This window comes from Lynx canadensis, chromosome C1 (assembly GCF_007474595.2).
Source record: "Lynx canadensis isolate LIC74 chromosome C1, mLynCan4.pri.v2, whole genome shotgun sequence".
Taxonomy (NCBI): domain Eukaryota; kingdom Metazoa; phylum Chordata; class Mammalia; order Carnivora; family Felidae; genus Lynx; species Lynx canadensis.
In genome coordinates, this window is record NC_044310.1 from 17,050,340 (window position 1) to 17,067,883 (window position 17,544).

Below are 17,544 nucleotides of genomic sequence, written 5' to 3' on the forward strand. Positions count from 1 at the left end.
GCCTCAACCTCGCTTCCCTGATAGTCAGGTGATAAAAGGAAGGAGTTAAAACAGGAAAAGTACACTTGCAGATTTCTGGATAACATCTGAAAATGGTTAAAAAACAAAAACAAAACAAAAAACCCAGAGCTTCTGGTAACCTCTAAATAAAAAATACGTATGTATATATATTTAAAAAGAAAAAAAAACTATTCTAGAAAGATTAACAGTAACTACACTTCAAATTAAATACAAATATTAATTACTGACTAATACATTAAATATGCAGTACTTTTAAGGCTTGGTGTTTGCATTTCAAAAATCAAAACTAATCACAAACTTCTAGTGCAAAAGTAAACATGCTTGGTTAGTGGATTTGTCATTCTGAATTCTCTAGTCAGTCACCCAATCCCCAGGCTTACTCAGAACTAAGTTAACAGAAGCTCCCATTCTTAGAGAAACATAAACACACTTATAAATCCAGTGCACTCTTTCTATAAGGCTTTTTCTTAGCTGCTCACTTAAGAAGTGCCACACGGTAAGGGACAAAACTAACATTAAAATTTCTTCCACATACTTCAGTTGGTTTTCTTTAAGAATACTGGATAGCTCAATGTAACAAAATCCTCTTTGGAAAATCAAAACTGCAAATTTTACCATATGTAAAAGTCTTTATAATTGACAAATAATAGCCTTATAGCAAGTATTTACTGGAAGGGTTTTGGTTTTTACAAATAATACACAATTAATAAAACATAGGTATGATTATCCAAATGGGCAGGAGGCAAATGATGTAATGAGTTTCAAGAATATTATGTGGCTTTATGCTAGGAATGGAATTTTAGGTCTCTTCTCTTTTGGAATTTAAAACAGAATTTATTTTGATGCATGTTCTTTTTAAAAAGAGGGTTCACCTCCTAAGTCAGATTTCAAAGTCAAATGAGAGAAAAATTGTCTACTAGCAGAAAGCATTGGGCTTTCTTATGCAGAATAACCCCAGTAACTAAGAAAACTGAAAAACAATTATGCTGAACTTTCGCTTAAAAAACTAACTACAGAACCATAGTAACTCAATTTCCATATCAATTGATCAAATAAACTTGGATTTATTAGAAATCTGGCAACTTATTAGAACTTTTTTGCTTTTAAAAAATTAAAACACCATCATATAAATACATACATTTAAGCAACTGCTATAAATGAGTGATCAAATAAAAATTAGCATTCCATTATGGGGAAGGGGTATATTTATGTCAGTCTCAGGAGGGTACCTATGAAGAGGTTGGCCTCAATATGAAATAAATAGATTTCCCAACGCACATTACTGCAGCAGGCTCATAAGTAAAAGCAAATGAATTAGGTTGGGGAACAAAAAAGATGGCACAAGAGCAGGAAATGAAATTTCCCAGAACTCATTAAAAAAATTCATTAAAATAAAACACCTAATGAAGATCTAAAACAAAGACCTCCTCAATGGACATATTTGAGGTTTATAGATTAGATGGTTAGATTTATTTCTGTGAAAAGTTAAGCTCTTAATCTATTTTCTCTGCTGCTACCGCAATAGTTTACAAGACATCAACAAGGGAAAAAGCTCTAAAATGAGATTTAATGCTCAAAAAGTTGTGTTTTTCTATTGAATAAAATAGCTACAAAAACCCTATAAAGCAATATTAGAGGGACAACTCAGGCATATTTTAATAGATGAGAGTAAAATATTATTTGCAATTAAAGGATTTTGACATGGGACCCAAATTTTATTTAGTCTTATGTTTTTGCTAGGGTTTATATTTTAGGATGGGTAGGGGAAGCAAAATAAATTAATCTGTTTCAGAATCACTGTTTTTCCCATTCCTAATTTTCTTCATAGCGACTTTGTAGCTGGTAACATCAAATTTTTAAAAAATACAAACAATTCAAGTTTTACTTGTAAATGCTTTCTTCTTTCCAAGAAAATTCAGGATTATATTTAAGTCTAATTTAGGCTTATTGCTACAACTACAGACTGTATTTTCAAAGTTTAAAAGCAGCATTTAAAGAATGTTTGGTGTCTTTACTTGCATACATGGGCATAAGAAAAACAACTAGATCTAAGCTTTACCAAACAGATACCCATGTTAATTTGAAAATACAACAGACTATATAATTCCTTTATGAGTTTCCAAAAACAAAAGGAATATTATTAAGGCCTATTAACTTACTGAATTATATAATAAGTGTACTTTTAAAGAGAAATGAGATACAGACTTTCATCAGTAAGTATTCTCTTATTTGAAGTCAAAAGAGAAGCCATGAAACCCAAAATATGATCTAAGCACATTCATATTAAGTGGCTTATGATTTTGAAATTTACTACTGCTGTCATAAAAGACACCAAACAGGAACAAAACACATAATAAAGGTGTGTCCATTTTAATTAATTATTCTCTAATGGCTTATTTTTATAATTTAACGACATTTTAGACCCACCTAAGAATAAAACATAAGGGAAAATTTTATGGTAATTTGAAAGTGATCCAGACTTTTCTGCACTGTCAAGTTGGGATTCTTTTGTTCCTCTTATTCTCAAGTAAAACTGCCATTGCAATAATTCAGAATTTCTAAAGGAAACAGGGAAATAGGTGTTATAACTCGGCCAATAAAAACTTTAGCCAGGAGGGTAGTAAAAAAAAAATAAAATAAAAGTAAGAGGTATTAACAGAAAGTCAGAAGTGGGTATTTTTAAGCCTCTCTTAAAAGGCATGAGTGCTTCTCAAAGCAAATTTACAACTGGAAATTATATTCCTAAACAAGTAACTGAAGTGACAGTCACAATCATGTACGCTAAAATTGATGTTTAGTCCGCAGTGCAATTGACGCCACAGTACTAACATTTTTTCCTGTTATACGTTCACTTATCCAGCAAGTAAGTTCTTCAGGCAACAAATTATCCTTTATAGAAAGAATGTGGGTCAAAATAAATTGCAGTCTGCTTCCCCAGCCCCACTTTTATTTAACGCAAATTATCCAATGCCTGCAAGAATGTTCAAAAGCCTTTGAACCTGTTTTTATAAAAATAAAGGATAAAATTTCAAAATTAGAAGAGACTATGAGAGAACACCAACCAATAAAGTGTTATTTGGAATAAATACTAGAATTTAGACTAATTCTCAGTCTGATAGCCACGGTACATATTGGAATAGACAAGAAATTTTGCATGAATTTGATCACTCACATAGGCAGTTATAATTTGAAAACAATATTCCTCGCAAGGATTACGAATAAAATAATGTTTTAGGACACAATTGAATTTGAAATAGGTAATGTTTTGAATAGATTTTTTAGTTTTATTGAAATCTTACATGAACAAGAAATTGGAAATACAATCACATCAAAGAACAAATTGTCACGGCTTTGACGTTTAAGCCAAACAAATTTTGTAGGGCAGATTTCAAAAAGGTGTGAAGTTATAACAATTTAAAAACACAGTTAACCTACTTCTAGGAATGCAAAACATACAATCATAGGTTATTTTCAATACAAGAAAACTTAAATTTGTTTGCTTTAATTTCTTAAAACTACTAAGACAAAGCACTAGCTTGTATTTTTATTTACAGCATACTCCATACTCCTATGTAATCTATCCCAAATCCAAAAAAATGAAACTGTTCAAAACCAAAGGTTCTGCAAAATCATGATTTAACAGTGTGCTCAGCTTGTTTTTGAAACTAAAATGAAGCCTGAAACGATAAAAGCATTGTAACCCCCAGAATAAGGGAACTCTGCAAGCCCAATAATGTCCAAGAGCATTTATGAAAAGAGGAAAAAAATAAAAAGACTTGAGTATATATACAATAGTGATTTCTTCAGCCCAATACAAATGGCAGCAAACTGCTACTTAAAGATGAAACAGTTAAGCCAATTTTTTTTTTTGAAGAATGTAGATCTAGAGCCAATCGGATCTTGCCAATATCATTTTCAAGCCCTCACTTGTCTATTTCCACTGTTGCCCATAAGTATCCTGATAAAATTCCTGGTTGTCATTATTGTAACCATAGTTACCAGAATAGTCACCACCTTGTTGAAGCGGCTGCTGAGCGATGGGTTGGGAACCCCAGTTCTGTTGGTTGTTGGTCTGACGGCGCTTGGAATCAGGTTGGTTGTACCCATCTGCCTTTCTCTTGCCTCCTACATTGCCCCCACGATTGCCCCGAGATCCACGGGAACCACGGCCTCTCTGCTGTTGTGCAGGACCCCCTCTGCCACCCCTAGAGCCTCTTGGTGGTCCCAAAGGTGCCCCCCTCTGTGAATAGCCAGCTCTACCTCTTGGAGGTGGTGCTCCCCGCCCCCTTGGTGGTGGTGGAGCACCTCGCCCTCCCCTTCCTCCTCCTCTTCCTCTTACTGCATAGCCATCATCATAGCCGTAGTAGGGATCTTCATAGCCTCCACGATAGTCGTGATAATCATAACCATAGTAATCATCATAGTAATCTTCATAGCCATAGTAATCTGGAGGGTAGCCATATCCACCTCTCCCCCCACCACGACCCCGACCTCTAATTGGAGGTGGCATACGAGGAGGAGGGTGATAGTAATAATCTTCATACCTAGCAACGGAAGGAAGGGAGAAAAGAAAAAAACAATTAGCTTACATCAAGACCAATCCTAAATTTTTTATTAACTTGATCTCTATTACCAAGTTATTCCTTGTTCAGAGATGTATTTATTAAAATGTAGACTCACGCAGTGCTTCTGGAAGCCTGTCTAGCAGCTTGGCGCTCTTTCCTTTTCTTGTCTGGTGGCTTGGCTAAGACTATTTCAATTTCTTCCCCTTCTATTTCTTTGCCATTCATTTCATCCATGGCCTATACAAAATTACAAAAATAAGTTTATGTTGCAAGTAAACTAGTACTTTAAAACATAATTACAAAAACATGTCTGTGCCACTTAATACAATTAATAAGCAATTTATTTCACAACTATCTTAACTGGCAAAAGAATGTGGGTGGCTCAGTCGGTTAAGTGTCTGACTTCAGCTCAGGTCATGATCTCATGGTTTGTGAGTTCAAGCCCTGCATTAGGCTCTACAATGACAGCCTTCTTAGGATTCTCTCTCTCCCTGTTCCTTTGCCCTCACTCCGCCCCCCTGCCAAATTATACTGAAAACAAACTTGATGTCCTACTATTATATTTAAAAAGGTAAAGGGGTTGGGGCGCCTGGGTGGCGCAGTCGGTTAAGCGTCCGACTTCAGCCAGGTCACGATCTCGCGGTCCGGGAGTTCGAGCCCCGCGTCAGGCTCTGGGCTGATGGCTCAGAGCCTGGAGCCTGTTTCCGATTCTGTGTCTCCCTCTCTCTCTGCCCCTCCCCCGTTCATGCTCTGTCTCTCTCTGTCCCAAAAATAAATAAACGTTGAAAAAAAAATTAAAAAAAAAAAATAAAAAGGTAAAGGGGCTTCGAGGGCTGCCTATCACTGCTCCTTAATTCTAAATAACTAACCCCTCCAAGTTGAGCCATACCAAAGAAGCAAATCCACATCTGGGAAAAGCACCAGTATTAACACAAACTTTTCAGGATTCAAATTTTTAAATAAAAAACATGGCATTCAACATGTAAATCTGAAACTACTCTTCCATAAAAATCTTAAAAGATATTAAAGACAAATGACGTTACTGAATGCGGTTGTCAATTAAACGGAACAAGATACTGACCAAAAATTGCCTAGGTTTCCCCCACAACACTTCACCTAAAACATACTTCCCCTGAACAGTTAAGAGCACAGAGGCCAGAACAGGCGTGGACTAATGAAGACTCAAGTACTCACCTGGGAAGTAGTAACCATAAGTATTCTATGCTCTGTCCTTTATCTACACTGTTCCACCTAACAGCCTCTGCCATACATCAAAGTTCAAGTAACTCAGTAACAAGGTATCACCTCCTCACCACAGCTTTTCTGTTTTCTTACACAACCTTTTCTTCTCTGGATGAACAGAATAAAATGCTCTATCTATAAGGAGCATTCAGTGATAAAAAGTATCTGAACAAAGACTAAATCAGTCCTCCTCTACAAGCTAATTTCTCCCCTTTACCACATTAGCTTTTGGCTCCTTCACCTAAAGCAACTAAGTCAAGTCTACAAAAGCTTCCCAGATGCTGATAAATTTTGTAATGTGGCAAACCACCCAATCAATTTTTATGATTATTTTTAATTAGAGGCAACTATTTATTTAATAAGGACTGAATGAAAATGAGTGTTTAGAAGGTATAAATTTATCAGTTATCCGTTTCATACCTTTGGCAGTTTCAGAAACCAAGCATTAGATTCTGTACTAGACTGAATTTGATAAGCAGTGCTATCTCATTAATTAGTTTCCATCAAAAAGCAAACCAACAGGGGCGCCTGGGTGGCTCAGTTGGTTGAGCATCCAACCTCGGGTCAGGTCACAACCTCACAATTTGTGAGTTCGAGCCCTGCACGGGTCTCTCTGCTGTCAGCACACAACCAGCTTCAGATCCTCTGTCCCTCCTCTCTCTGCCCCTCCTCTGTTCACGTGATCTCTCTCAAAAATAAACAAACATAAAAAAAAAAAGCAGCAAACTAATAAATTCTAACGAGTCAAAGATTCTATAAGGCACACTTTAAAGCAGTACACCCTAGGCAGGAAACAAAAACTGCTCAAATTAGAGGTGGCACCACTCCACCAACAGAACATGTAGGAAAAGAACTAAGCCTGAATGAGTCACTGAGGATTTTGAATGTAATTCCCCAAATACATAAAAATCTTTTTTAGTGTTTTGTCTTCTTTCCCCCACTAGGAAAGGCAAGAGGAACAAGAAACTAGAAATTTTACACATTAAAAATGATACTGATCCATTATGAGAGAAAAACAGCAGAGTATTCAGCTTTGATGTCATAGCCACCACACGAAACTACTTTTTTCACCATTTTCATTACTATCATCAAATCAACTATTACATGCAAGAAATATCTCTAACAACTACTGAAACCAGCAAAAGCAGTTAATACTGTTAGAATTCTAAAATGACTGAAGAAAGGCAAGACTAAAGGGGTGCCTGGGTGGTTCAGTCAGTTAAGCGTCTGACTTCAGCTCAGGTGATGATCTCAGTTTGTGAATTCCAGCTCTGTGCTGGGCTCTGTGCTGACAGCTTAGAGCCTGGAGCCTGCTTTGGATTCTGGGTCTCTCTCTCTGTTCCTCCCCCACTTATAATCTGTCTCTTTCTCTCAAAATAAATAAACATTAAGACAAAAAAAAAAGGAACTAACCATTCTCTCAGAACACATCTGCTGAATTAAATATGCTGTACTGTGTGTGAAGTCATGTACAAGGCTCAGGTTCCTTCATAAATCCACAGAGTAGTTATAGTACATTCATTACCTGTTTTACCATTTACAACAGCTAATTAATACACCCTGTAATATTTCCAAGGCATCACGCTATCAAACCCTAGGTTTACAAAAACAATACAGAGATTAAAAATACTTGCCTGAAATCACAAACCCAGTTAGTAATAATCAGCCTTTGAAATATGAAGTCTTACCTGTTAAACTATTACCACTTCAGATAATTAAAAGATAGTTCCAGAGCTCGGCAAAAGCTGAAAACCAATTTTATTTCAGTTTTTAAAGTCATTTTATGGGCTTAGCAAGTTTCAACAACAAAATTCGAATATCAAGATGCAAAATTTCAAAATCTCTACCTTAACAGCTGCTCCTCTGTCTTCAAAATGAACAAATGCATAATCTTTCAACTTCTTCACTCTTTCGAGTTTTCCAAATTCAGAAAATGACTTTTCCAATATTTCTTCTGTCACTGTAGTAGCCAAGTTTCTCACAAATAAAACTTTCACCTAATACAACAAATACACAAAATTGGCACTGGCTACTTAATTTTAGCTGAAGTCTTACACTAAAAGTATTTCTTCCTATCCTCATGGCAACCTTGCCTTTTCAAAAACATTAAATATTAAAAGTACATCACAGAAAGTATGAAAACTACCAAGAAAATTATTGTCAGTTACCAATTTATATAGATTATTGGGTCCTTCTCTTGCCCTGCCATTAAAATCCCTAACACTGTGAACAGAACCCTCAAGGAACCAACACATAATTGCTAGGTTGATTCAAAAATTTAACATCGTCCCTCAACACCCCCTAAAACAGTATGTTTTGGGGCTTTCCCCCCTAGAACTGAGTGAGCAGATTCCAAAGTTCATATGAAAAAATAAACAAGAAATAGGGGGGAAAAAAAGAACAAAAGAACAAAATTTAGAGACTAGCCCTACCACATATAACAAATTATAACTCTTAAATCACTGGAACAGTGTAGTGTTCATCTGGGTAAAAATAAAAGTTGGGGGGGCGCCTGACTGGCTCAGTGGAACATGCAACTGCTGATCTCAGGATTATAAGTTCACGCCACATGCTGGGTGTAAAGTTACTTAAAAATAAAAACTTAACAAAAAAAAGTTGGATTTATACCTCACACTATATATACCAGGATAAACCCCAAATAGATCAAAAACTTCCAAAGGGGTGGACAGGGGTGGGGATGGGGAGAGACTGAAAAATATTAGAAGAAAATAAGGGTAATTCCTTTATGTAAACATTGCTCTAAGGAAGGCTCTGTGATTTAAAATCTATTACATAAAGGAGTGATAAAATTCAACTACTAGAAATAAGTGACTTTCATATGGCAAAAAATACCAGAAATGGAGCCAAAAGACAAATGACTTATATTAGAGTTCATCTTTCTTTTTTAGTATCAGAGCTCCAGGAAAAGGAAAAAAAAAAAAGCTCAATGGAAACAAAAAGATATGCATAATTCACAAATACATGGTTCATATAAAGAAACACAAATGGCCCTCAACATATTAAAAACTTAAACCCATGCATAGGAAGAGAAGCAATCACAATGGTTTTGAGATACATCATTTACCAGACTGGCAAAACCCAAAATAAGATCATACACTATTTTAACAACGTTGAGGAAAATGGGCCTCTTGTATTTTGCTGGTGCGTGAGTAAAACAGTACCAGGGGAATATAGCAGTATCTTAATAATTACAGATGCATTTACTCTTTGGCCCACAATTTTATCTCTGAGAATCTATTCTACAGGCATATGTGAACTTGTATCAACTAACAAGATACAAGCTCATTCATCATAGCATTGTAATAATAAAACATTAGAAACAACCCAATGTCTAGTTGGCTGAACACAGCACAGTATAATCCACAGAATGGAACTATTATGTAACCATAAAAAATGAGGAAGAGTTCTAAGAGTGGATATGAAGAGACTAACAGGACACACTTTTGGCAAGACATTTTTTCCCTTTTTTCCAGCTCCGAAATAGGGATCCAACTTATAGTCGATGTGACATGCAAGCACTATGTCATAATTTAATTGGCAACATTTAATAATTTTTTAGTGGTATGCATAATAATGGTACACTTCCTTAGAGCTGATGAAATAGGATAGTGAATAAAGCAAATATAGATCAGTGAATATAGTAGGTTACCTGTAACCATCATGTAAAGTCAGGAAAGAACCTCTAAAAGAATAAACCAGAGACTACTAAAACTGGGTGTGTATCAGGGACAGGGAATATGATAGATGGGATTAAGTAGAAGTGGGACTTCTTTGACTATACCTTTCTTCATAATTTTGATTTTTGAACTAAGGAACTGTATTACCTATTCAAAGAAAAAAATTAACACACTCACTGAGTAAGTTGTTACCTTAGATAAAGGGCTATATGAATAAAAATTATCTGAGGAAAGGTATTAATTCAAGGTGAAAAAACCTAACATCGTCCACTTTCACCTCCACCCCCTTTATTTTTGCAGTGTTGTCACAGAGGTCAAACTCTATGTTATGCAGGCCTCCGTCAGTTTACTTTTCTAAAAAAAATTCAACATAGATCTTTTATTCTTTTTGGAGATGAAACCACAACATACTATATAAAAATTATTTGTTGAAACTTTGTTTAAAACGTTCCAAAGGAACAAAGTCCCTTTAAGAAAAATACATTTAGGCTCTTAGGTTTTGATTTATTATAAAACTGACCCAAGTTGACAAAATATCTTCAATGAATTACAACACTGATAGAATGAAGTAATACCAGAAGCTTTTACTCTTTAGGGTAGGACCCCCCCTGGTGGAATTTAGAAAACAATAAAGAAATCAATATTATTTGATCAAATTTATTCAATAAGTATTATTCAAGTTTATTGAGGCCTCCCTTTCTTTCTGAAACTTGTTTATGACCTCAGAAGAATATTTCCTCGCATAAAATGTTGACGTTTTCTAACCCTACAGAAAAAAGTTTAGGATGAATTTCAATCTGAAAGGTTACAAGAGGTATGTGAAAAGTGTTGATGAGCAAATTACCAGCTACACTTAACATTCTCTGGGAATTTTATTCACCTCTTATAATGTGTAGATATATTACACATTACACATGCTATTTTAAACACGTTTTTATAGAAAAGGTAATACAAACTATACTGTTTCTACAAGGCAGTCAAAGTTGTAAGGGTTCTTAAGAGACTTATCCAATTCCAGTAAAACAGAGAACATCAAAGTTCAGTAGCTTGCCCAAAGTCAAATTGCATTAGAATAAACAAATGGAATTAAAATGTTAGTAAAAAATAAAAATAAAAAATCAGAGCTATTTAAATTCCCCGTCCCTGCCTTAACACAAATCTATTCAAGAAATGGGAAAAAGATACTGAGCAGCACATCTGAAAGCCTCTGATTCATTTTCAATGGATCTTCTCTTAATCCAAAGAGGTCTGTGCCTACAAAAACTTGATCATACTAGTAAAAACTGGGGCTGGCTCTCCTTCAAACTAGTTAGAGTGAAGACTACTTGCTCAGAACCTGGAAAAAAAAAAAACCTTTAAAGAAAGACTTCTTAGTCTAAAAGAATTCAACCACTAATTTCTGGCCATCAAAGAGTTGCTGCCTTATTACCAAGAAGGGAAGAGACACACCAAAATACACAAAAACTCACTAGAACCAGCAGAGATGCCACTCTGATGTGTCCCTTCAATCCCTGGAGTCACCCAAAAGAAAGCCTAACCGTCAGATCTCATGGCACCATTATTTACCAGGCAAAGATCACAGCAATGCAAGTATAAGATTCAGGAGGAAAGCAAGGGCCTGCCACAGGACTTGCCATGCATATTTTGCCACTATCACGTAACAGCAAACATGATAACCCTTTGTCTTTCTTCTTGGAGACAATACTCTAAGGGAGCTTGACCATTAAATGAAAAAAGTCATAGTATGGTCAATGAAGATTACAATTCATAATCTCCAAAACATTACTTTATTCAACAAGTCCTGGTCTTTTATAAACCTCTGTATCCCTCCTAGTGCCTAGCACTAAACAAATTCTCAGCGTGTATGAAAATACTTAAAGGGATTTCATTTCAGTTCCTTTGCACATTTCATCTCTGGGAAAAGGGAGGATTAAAAGAAACTTCTGGATACCAAGACAAGATGTTAAGTTTGGTATTAAAGCAGGTCCTTGCCTAAATAATTAAGATCAAGCGCTACAATCTATATTTATCATAAAACCTTTAAAAATTGAGCTTTATTCTAAGTACAAAATTTAAATGATAATCTCACCCCCATCCCAAGCAACTGCATTTACCTTAGCCATGACTTCTGGATCTGGTTCTTCCACAGGGTCAGCCCATTCAACTGTAACTACATTTCCCCATACTTTTACTTTTCCACTCATCAGCCGGCGTCTGGCTTGTGCTGCTGACTTGTGATCCTCATATTCAAGGAAGCAGAACCCCCGATTCTTCTTTTTGTCATCGGGTTGATGATAGAGAATAACGTCCACCAAACCCTCTGTTAAACCAACAGCCAGATATATAAGCCAAAAGCATCCACCACACATCTAGCGATTAGGCAGACCTAAATCCATTTGCCGAAGAGCAAAAAATATTGAAGAAGCCTCAAAAGGGTTCCCTAATTACCTAGTAGACAATTAAATCAGCATTGTTAGATATGGGTTTTGACACAGTATTTTATGTTCCCTTTTCATTTTTCAGGGTCCTGAGGGTACAGCCATAAACAACAGGTCCAACCACTGTATGCTGACGTATAACATTCTATAGTGTTGGAGTGTTTGATATAACATGACCTTGTAATTTATGAAAACACTACCAAGGAACTTAAAACCCAAATTATTAACATAAACCCAAGAGAACTTACATTCAACAAATACTCATTATCAAAAATCATCCTTGGATCTAACTTAAAAATTAAGGTTTTTGCCAAGAATGAAAATGACTGCTAAATATTACTGTCTTGTGTTCTCATCTTTCCACATATGTTCTTTCTAGGTAGTATCGGCTACTTTGTACTTTTAAAAGCTATCTACATCCTTAAGAATGCTTAGGTTTTGGTTCTAGCCCAGACTTAAAGACATTTCGAATTTAACATGTCCAAAACCACAGTCACCGCTCCCTAAATCTGTCTTCTCTACTTCTCTAACAAACAGTCCCATCTCCTGGTTCTCAAGACAGAAATTGAGGACTCATTCTTGATTTCTTCCTTTATCTCCTGTACTCCCCTACCCAATTCTGAGCCCATCTACCTCTTTCCACCTTCATGGCTATTATCCTAGTCCAATCTTCTATCTTAACTACCATGACAGCCTCAACTAATTAATTAGCTTCTCCTCTTAAGCCCCTCTAAACCATTATCCATATGGCAGCAGAGATAATATTCTATAAGCATGAAACAGACATTACTCCCTGCTTGAGACCTCCAAATACTTTCTCATTACACAAAGAATCTAAACTCCTTACATGGTCCACAAAAGCCCCCTGTGGCATCTCATACAATTCTACCCTTAATTCTACTGTAATTTGAAGAACACTGGCCTTCTCTCAGTTACTTTAATACACCAACTTCTCTCTTGCCTTGGAGCCGTGGTATGTGTTGCTCTCTTGGAACGCACATCCCTTTGCTCTTTGAATGCTACATCCTCCTCATTCGTTGGGTCTTGGTTGAAATGTCATCTTATCAGAAAAGCCTTCCATAACCATCAAAGCAAGGATAGTAGCTATTCTCTAGCTAGGTATCATCTCCCTCTTCTCAGTGCTTACTGCTTACCCCAATGTATAAATATTTCTTTAATTTGTCTTATCTCCTTTCCCAGAATATAAACTCTACAAGGGCAGATAATACATCTTATTCACCACTGTACCCCAGCAAATAGCACAATGCCACCACTTAACAGGCACTAGATATCAACACTTGCTGAAGGAATGACTAAATGGGTAAGAAGCCAGAAAACTAACAAAGTGATGAGGTCAAAGAACTGCACCATTAGGGGTACGTAACCAACACAATTGTGACAGGCGGTGGCAGCGGTTACAAAGCGGAATGCTAGAAATCAAGATTTTGGAGTGGGGAGAATTTCTGGCGGCAAGATCCAGAATGTGATCTGGATGTGGGGGAGCTGAGGTAAAGAACTGGGGATGAGGTGGTCATTAAACTAGGAGGCTAGGGGATTGGACAGTTCATCGATATACATGTTAAAGGTACTACAAATAAGTCAATTTAGGGCAGAAGAGAAACACTACGAGCCAGAGCAATCTCCAATTAATGAAAGACTGAAACCAGAAGAGCAATAGATGACAGCATCAAGGGAGGAGAAAGGATAATATATCTGGAAGACAAAAACATGGTTTTTATGAGGGGAAGTAATGGTCTAAATGAATGTTTTTTTAAACCATAGCCAGCAACAGTATATCCCTACCCACATTAAAAAAAAAAAAAAAAAAAAAAGGAACAGGAAATACCATGCTAAATCATGCATAAAAAGTGAAATTAACAGTTTTGTTAAATTTTGTTTCAGTTATAAATGTATATAGACCTGTGATGTTCAACAAACTTCTCAATTCCATGGATTTAGAATCAGAAATTTTCCAAAATCTGGTTTAGACAAGGCAACAGGAAGGATAAGAACTCTCACCCTCTTGGCCCTGAAGCACACTTAATGTTGGGAAGCCTTCAGGGCAAGACTATGGCAAAAGCTAAGGCACAGAAGTGAAGGGGTCATTCCAAGAAATTAAGGATGAGAGAGAACACACTTAGTCCAAACCACTGCAAAGTAGAAAGGAGGCAACTTAAACATTGAAGATTTGTTTGAATTTTTAGATTAATATACAGCTTTTTTTTTTGTACTTATAAATAGTACCACAGACGTCCCAAAACTAACTTCTACTAAATACATTTTTGTTTTACCTGTGACTTTACTGAATTCTTCCAGAATGTTTTCCTTAGTCTTATTCTTCGGAATTGATCCAACAAAAAGCCTGTTGTTTGCCACAGAAATGCACACTCCAAGGTGTTTACCAGGGCGAATTTCATAGCTGTCACACTGCAAGGAAGAAGAGAACCAGATACCCCACAACCATCCCAAACTCAGGACGACTGATCTCAATCTAAAAAATTCAACAATTTAAGGTCAAACACTTCCTGCTTCATGAACTCACCGAGTTCCCTCATGCTTACCATTATATAAATGTGTATTTTAGAACTTGTTATGGTCTCTCATCTTAGTTTGGTTTTATTAACTTTCACTGCTCCTCTGGATAAAAATGACTCAGTTATTTCACTTTATTTTTTAAAGTATCTTATTTAATATTTCAATGTGATCTATCTGAAAAATTGTCCAGAGAACTTCAGAAAAAATACCCAAGACTGATCATTCAGGGTCCTTGGAGATAAAATTAGATACAGATAAGCCAAAGGCAAAATAACAATACAAAAAGAGTAACAACTATGTATAATTAATACAAAAGAAATTTAGAAGAATTTCACATTCTACACAAAACACAGAATTCTAAATGTATACATGAAAAGTTTTAAACAGCATATCAAACACCTTCAAAATACCTTCAAAATTACATGAAATAATAGGAAATAAAAACAGTTTTATTTGAATCACTATGGTGATAGTTTCCTTGGTAAACTTCAGCTTCTTAGGTTTTAACATTACTTACCCATTACCTTACTAAAAGATATGTGATTATTAAAAAATAAAATCATCCATACATTACCAAAAATGTGGAAATAAAGCTTTGAAAACTTTCAATAATAAGTCAGAAGGAAAAGTCCCTAATAAAAACTAAAATCTGGGTCAAGCTAGAAGTGGAAGTAATTTAGAAGTGATTAATCAAACCAAAAGCCCTGGTGGAAGAGGTACCCATTCTAGAAGGACTGGAACTAGACAAAGTGAGGCTTTTAGATGTCTGGAAAGAGTAGGCAAAAACAATGACACTGTTATTTTAAGTTACTGAGATGGTTGTACCAATACAGGAGTGAAGATACACCTCATTTGCAGAACTCTGTTACTCCTACTCCTCCTAGTAGTAGTCATACTATTGTACTACTAAGTACAAAGGGTTAAAGGCCCTGCAAAAAGGAAATTACTAGATTACAGAAGATTAGCTATAAAATAGTAAAAAAAAAAAAAAAAAAAGGAGAGAAAGATTAAAGACAGAGAAGGCTGAAGGGCCTGAAAACAAAATATAGAAAAGAATAGGCATATACTTAGAAAATAAATTGTATGATTAGGTGGTGACAAAAATAAAAGAGTCTCAATAATTTCCTGAATTATGTCCTAAAAGATGCTGTTACTCAGTTATGCTCTGCAGAATCCATCCCAGCCTTCATTACCCTTTTGAGAATCTTATCCTAAAGTTTAACAGTAATGACTGACATCCTTTCTGCCTAAAATCAAAAGGGAACTGCAGAAGCCAAATGCATATTCAAATGAAAGTTTAGTTACTAGCCAATCTAATAAATAACTTCTAGGAATTATGAGAGACTTTCTCTAACACATTATTTCTTGGGTATGTTCATTCTTTTTTACTTTTATAATCATAAAAGACAGAGCAAAGATCACGTACCAATTTAATCAATATATAACCATTCAAAGCAAAAGCTGAAGAAAATAATGTTAACTGCAAACATTTTTAATTGAGGTAACTCTCTCAAATAATGACTTGCTACACGGTGTGTATTTCTTTATCACATACCAGTTTAACAGCTTCCTGTGCAGCTTCCTTTCCACAGAAGGTGATAAATGCATACCCTCTGTTCTGACCAGACAGTGGATCCATCATAAGACGTAGATCCCAAATGGGACCAGCCTTTTCGAAAAGGGGTACCAACTCATCCTCATATAAATCTCTTGGTATTTTACCTACAAAGACCTGAAAAAAAAATCTCTGTATTACAATCCCAATGTAAACATTTGATTTTAGAGTCATAAAGCATAACCGCCCTTTTTCTAAGGGGCTAGGGGCACAAAGATGGTTAAGGAGGAGTAAGTACAATTTGAATCTTTGGGGGTTAACCTTAATGTTTATTTATTATGATTACCTTAGGGTCATTAACATAGAACAATATTCTATAGGGAAAAACGGAAGCTAATTAATAGTGTGCAAAATTCGTACAACTCTAAGTTTTTAATTTTTATAGTTTTTCCTTTTCTCACAAAAATAACAAAGGGCATGTATGTATCTTTGGGAAATATTTCTGCATTTTTATAAAAACATTCATTGAATAAAGACTGAAGTGCTCTTCCTCAAGCTGTCTCAACTCTAGTATCTTTACCACTTAAAACTCGAGAGCTTCTGGATGGAACTGGAGGGTATCATGCTAAGCAAAATTAGTCAGAGAAAGACAAGTATCATATGACCTCACTCGTATGAGGAATTTAAGATACAAAACAGATGAACATAAGGGAAGGGAAGCAAAAATAATATACAAACAGGGAGGGGGACAAAACATAAGAGACTCTCAAATATAGAGAACAAACAGAGGGCTGCTGGAGGGGTTGTGGGAGGGGGGAGGGGCAAAACGGGTAAGGGGCTTAAGGAATCTACTCCTGAAATCATTGTTGAACTATATGCTAACTAACTTGGATGTTAAATTAAAACCAACAAACAAAACCCTCCAGAGCTTCAGTCTATATCCCTTTCTCTGTCAGAGTATTTCATTTTAAGGTGTGAAAAAAATTCATCATTTGAGGATTTGGTGCTCTACCTTAATTAAAATTATGTAATAAGGATTAAATTATAACATAAATTAGAATTAAACAATCAAAAACCTTCTCAGTATTTAATATCAGATCACAATTTTCAAGTTTCCACCATGTCGGCAACATCAAAGATAATCTTTCACATGAAAACATTTGCAATCCACACACAGTCTTAAAGAGTAAATGTTTGTGTTAGAGATGAATTTTCTAGTGAAACACATCTTCATCTTTTCATACTATGAAAAATGACCTGATTAGTTAAACAGCAATCCAAAAGATGGCCAAATTATTACTAGATATTAAGTTTCTGGTGTTAATGTAACAGTTGTTCTCAGACAACCCTTTTCAAAATAATCAAATTTACCTTCACTGCTGTCTGGCAAAACTTGAGGTCTTCTTTTGAATTCCTAGTATAATTCTCACATAACAGCTATTCAGTCCTTCTGTCTCAGTGAAGTCTCCAATCCTCGTTCACTAAGTCAT

The 17,544-nt window shown here is 35.6% G+C and overlaps 1 protein-coding gene across 6 annotated transcripts in view; it reads right to left on the minus strand.

Moving 5' to 3' along the window:
* Positions 1 to 1,072: 1,072 nt before the first annotated feature.
* HNRNPR (heterogeneous nuclear ribonucleoprotein R) overlaps positions 1,073 to 17,544 on the minus strand; it is a 34,966-nt gene continuing 18,494 nt past the window's right edge. For 3 of the 6 annotated variants that reach the window (XM_030324497.2, XM_030324499.2, XM_032594215.1), the window contains 6 exons: positions 16,055 to 16,231; positions 14,256 to 14,391; positions 11,641 to 11,846; positions 7,676 to 7,825; positions 4,702 to 4,823; positions 1,073 to 4,565 (listed from right to left, as the gene is read on the minus strand). In XM_030324497.2, coding sequence (XP_030180357.1) covers positions 3,953 to 4,565; positions 4,702 to 4,823; positions 7,676 to 7,825; positions 11,641 to 11,846; positions 14,256 to 14,391; positions 16,055 to 16,231 — 1,404 coding nt within the window. In that variant the 3' untranslated portion in view covers positions 1,073 to 3,952. Of the gene's footprint in view, positions 4,566 to 4,701; positions 4,824 to 7,675; positions 7,826 to 11,640; positions 11,856 to 14,255; positions 14,392 to 16,054; positions 16,232 to 17,544 lie in introns of all 6 variants that reach the window. The other 3 variants (XM_030324496.1, XM_030324495.1, XM_030324498.1) reach the window with 1 other exon arrangement.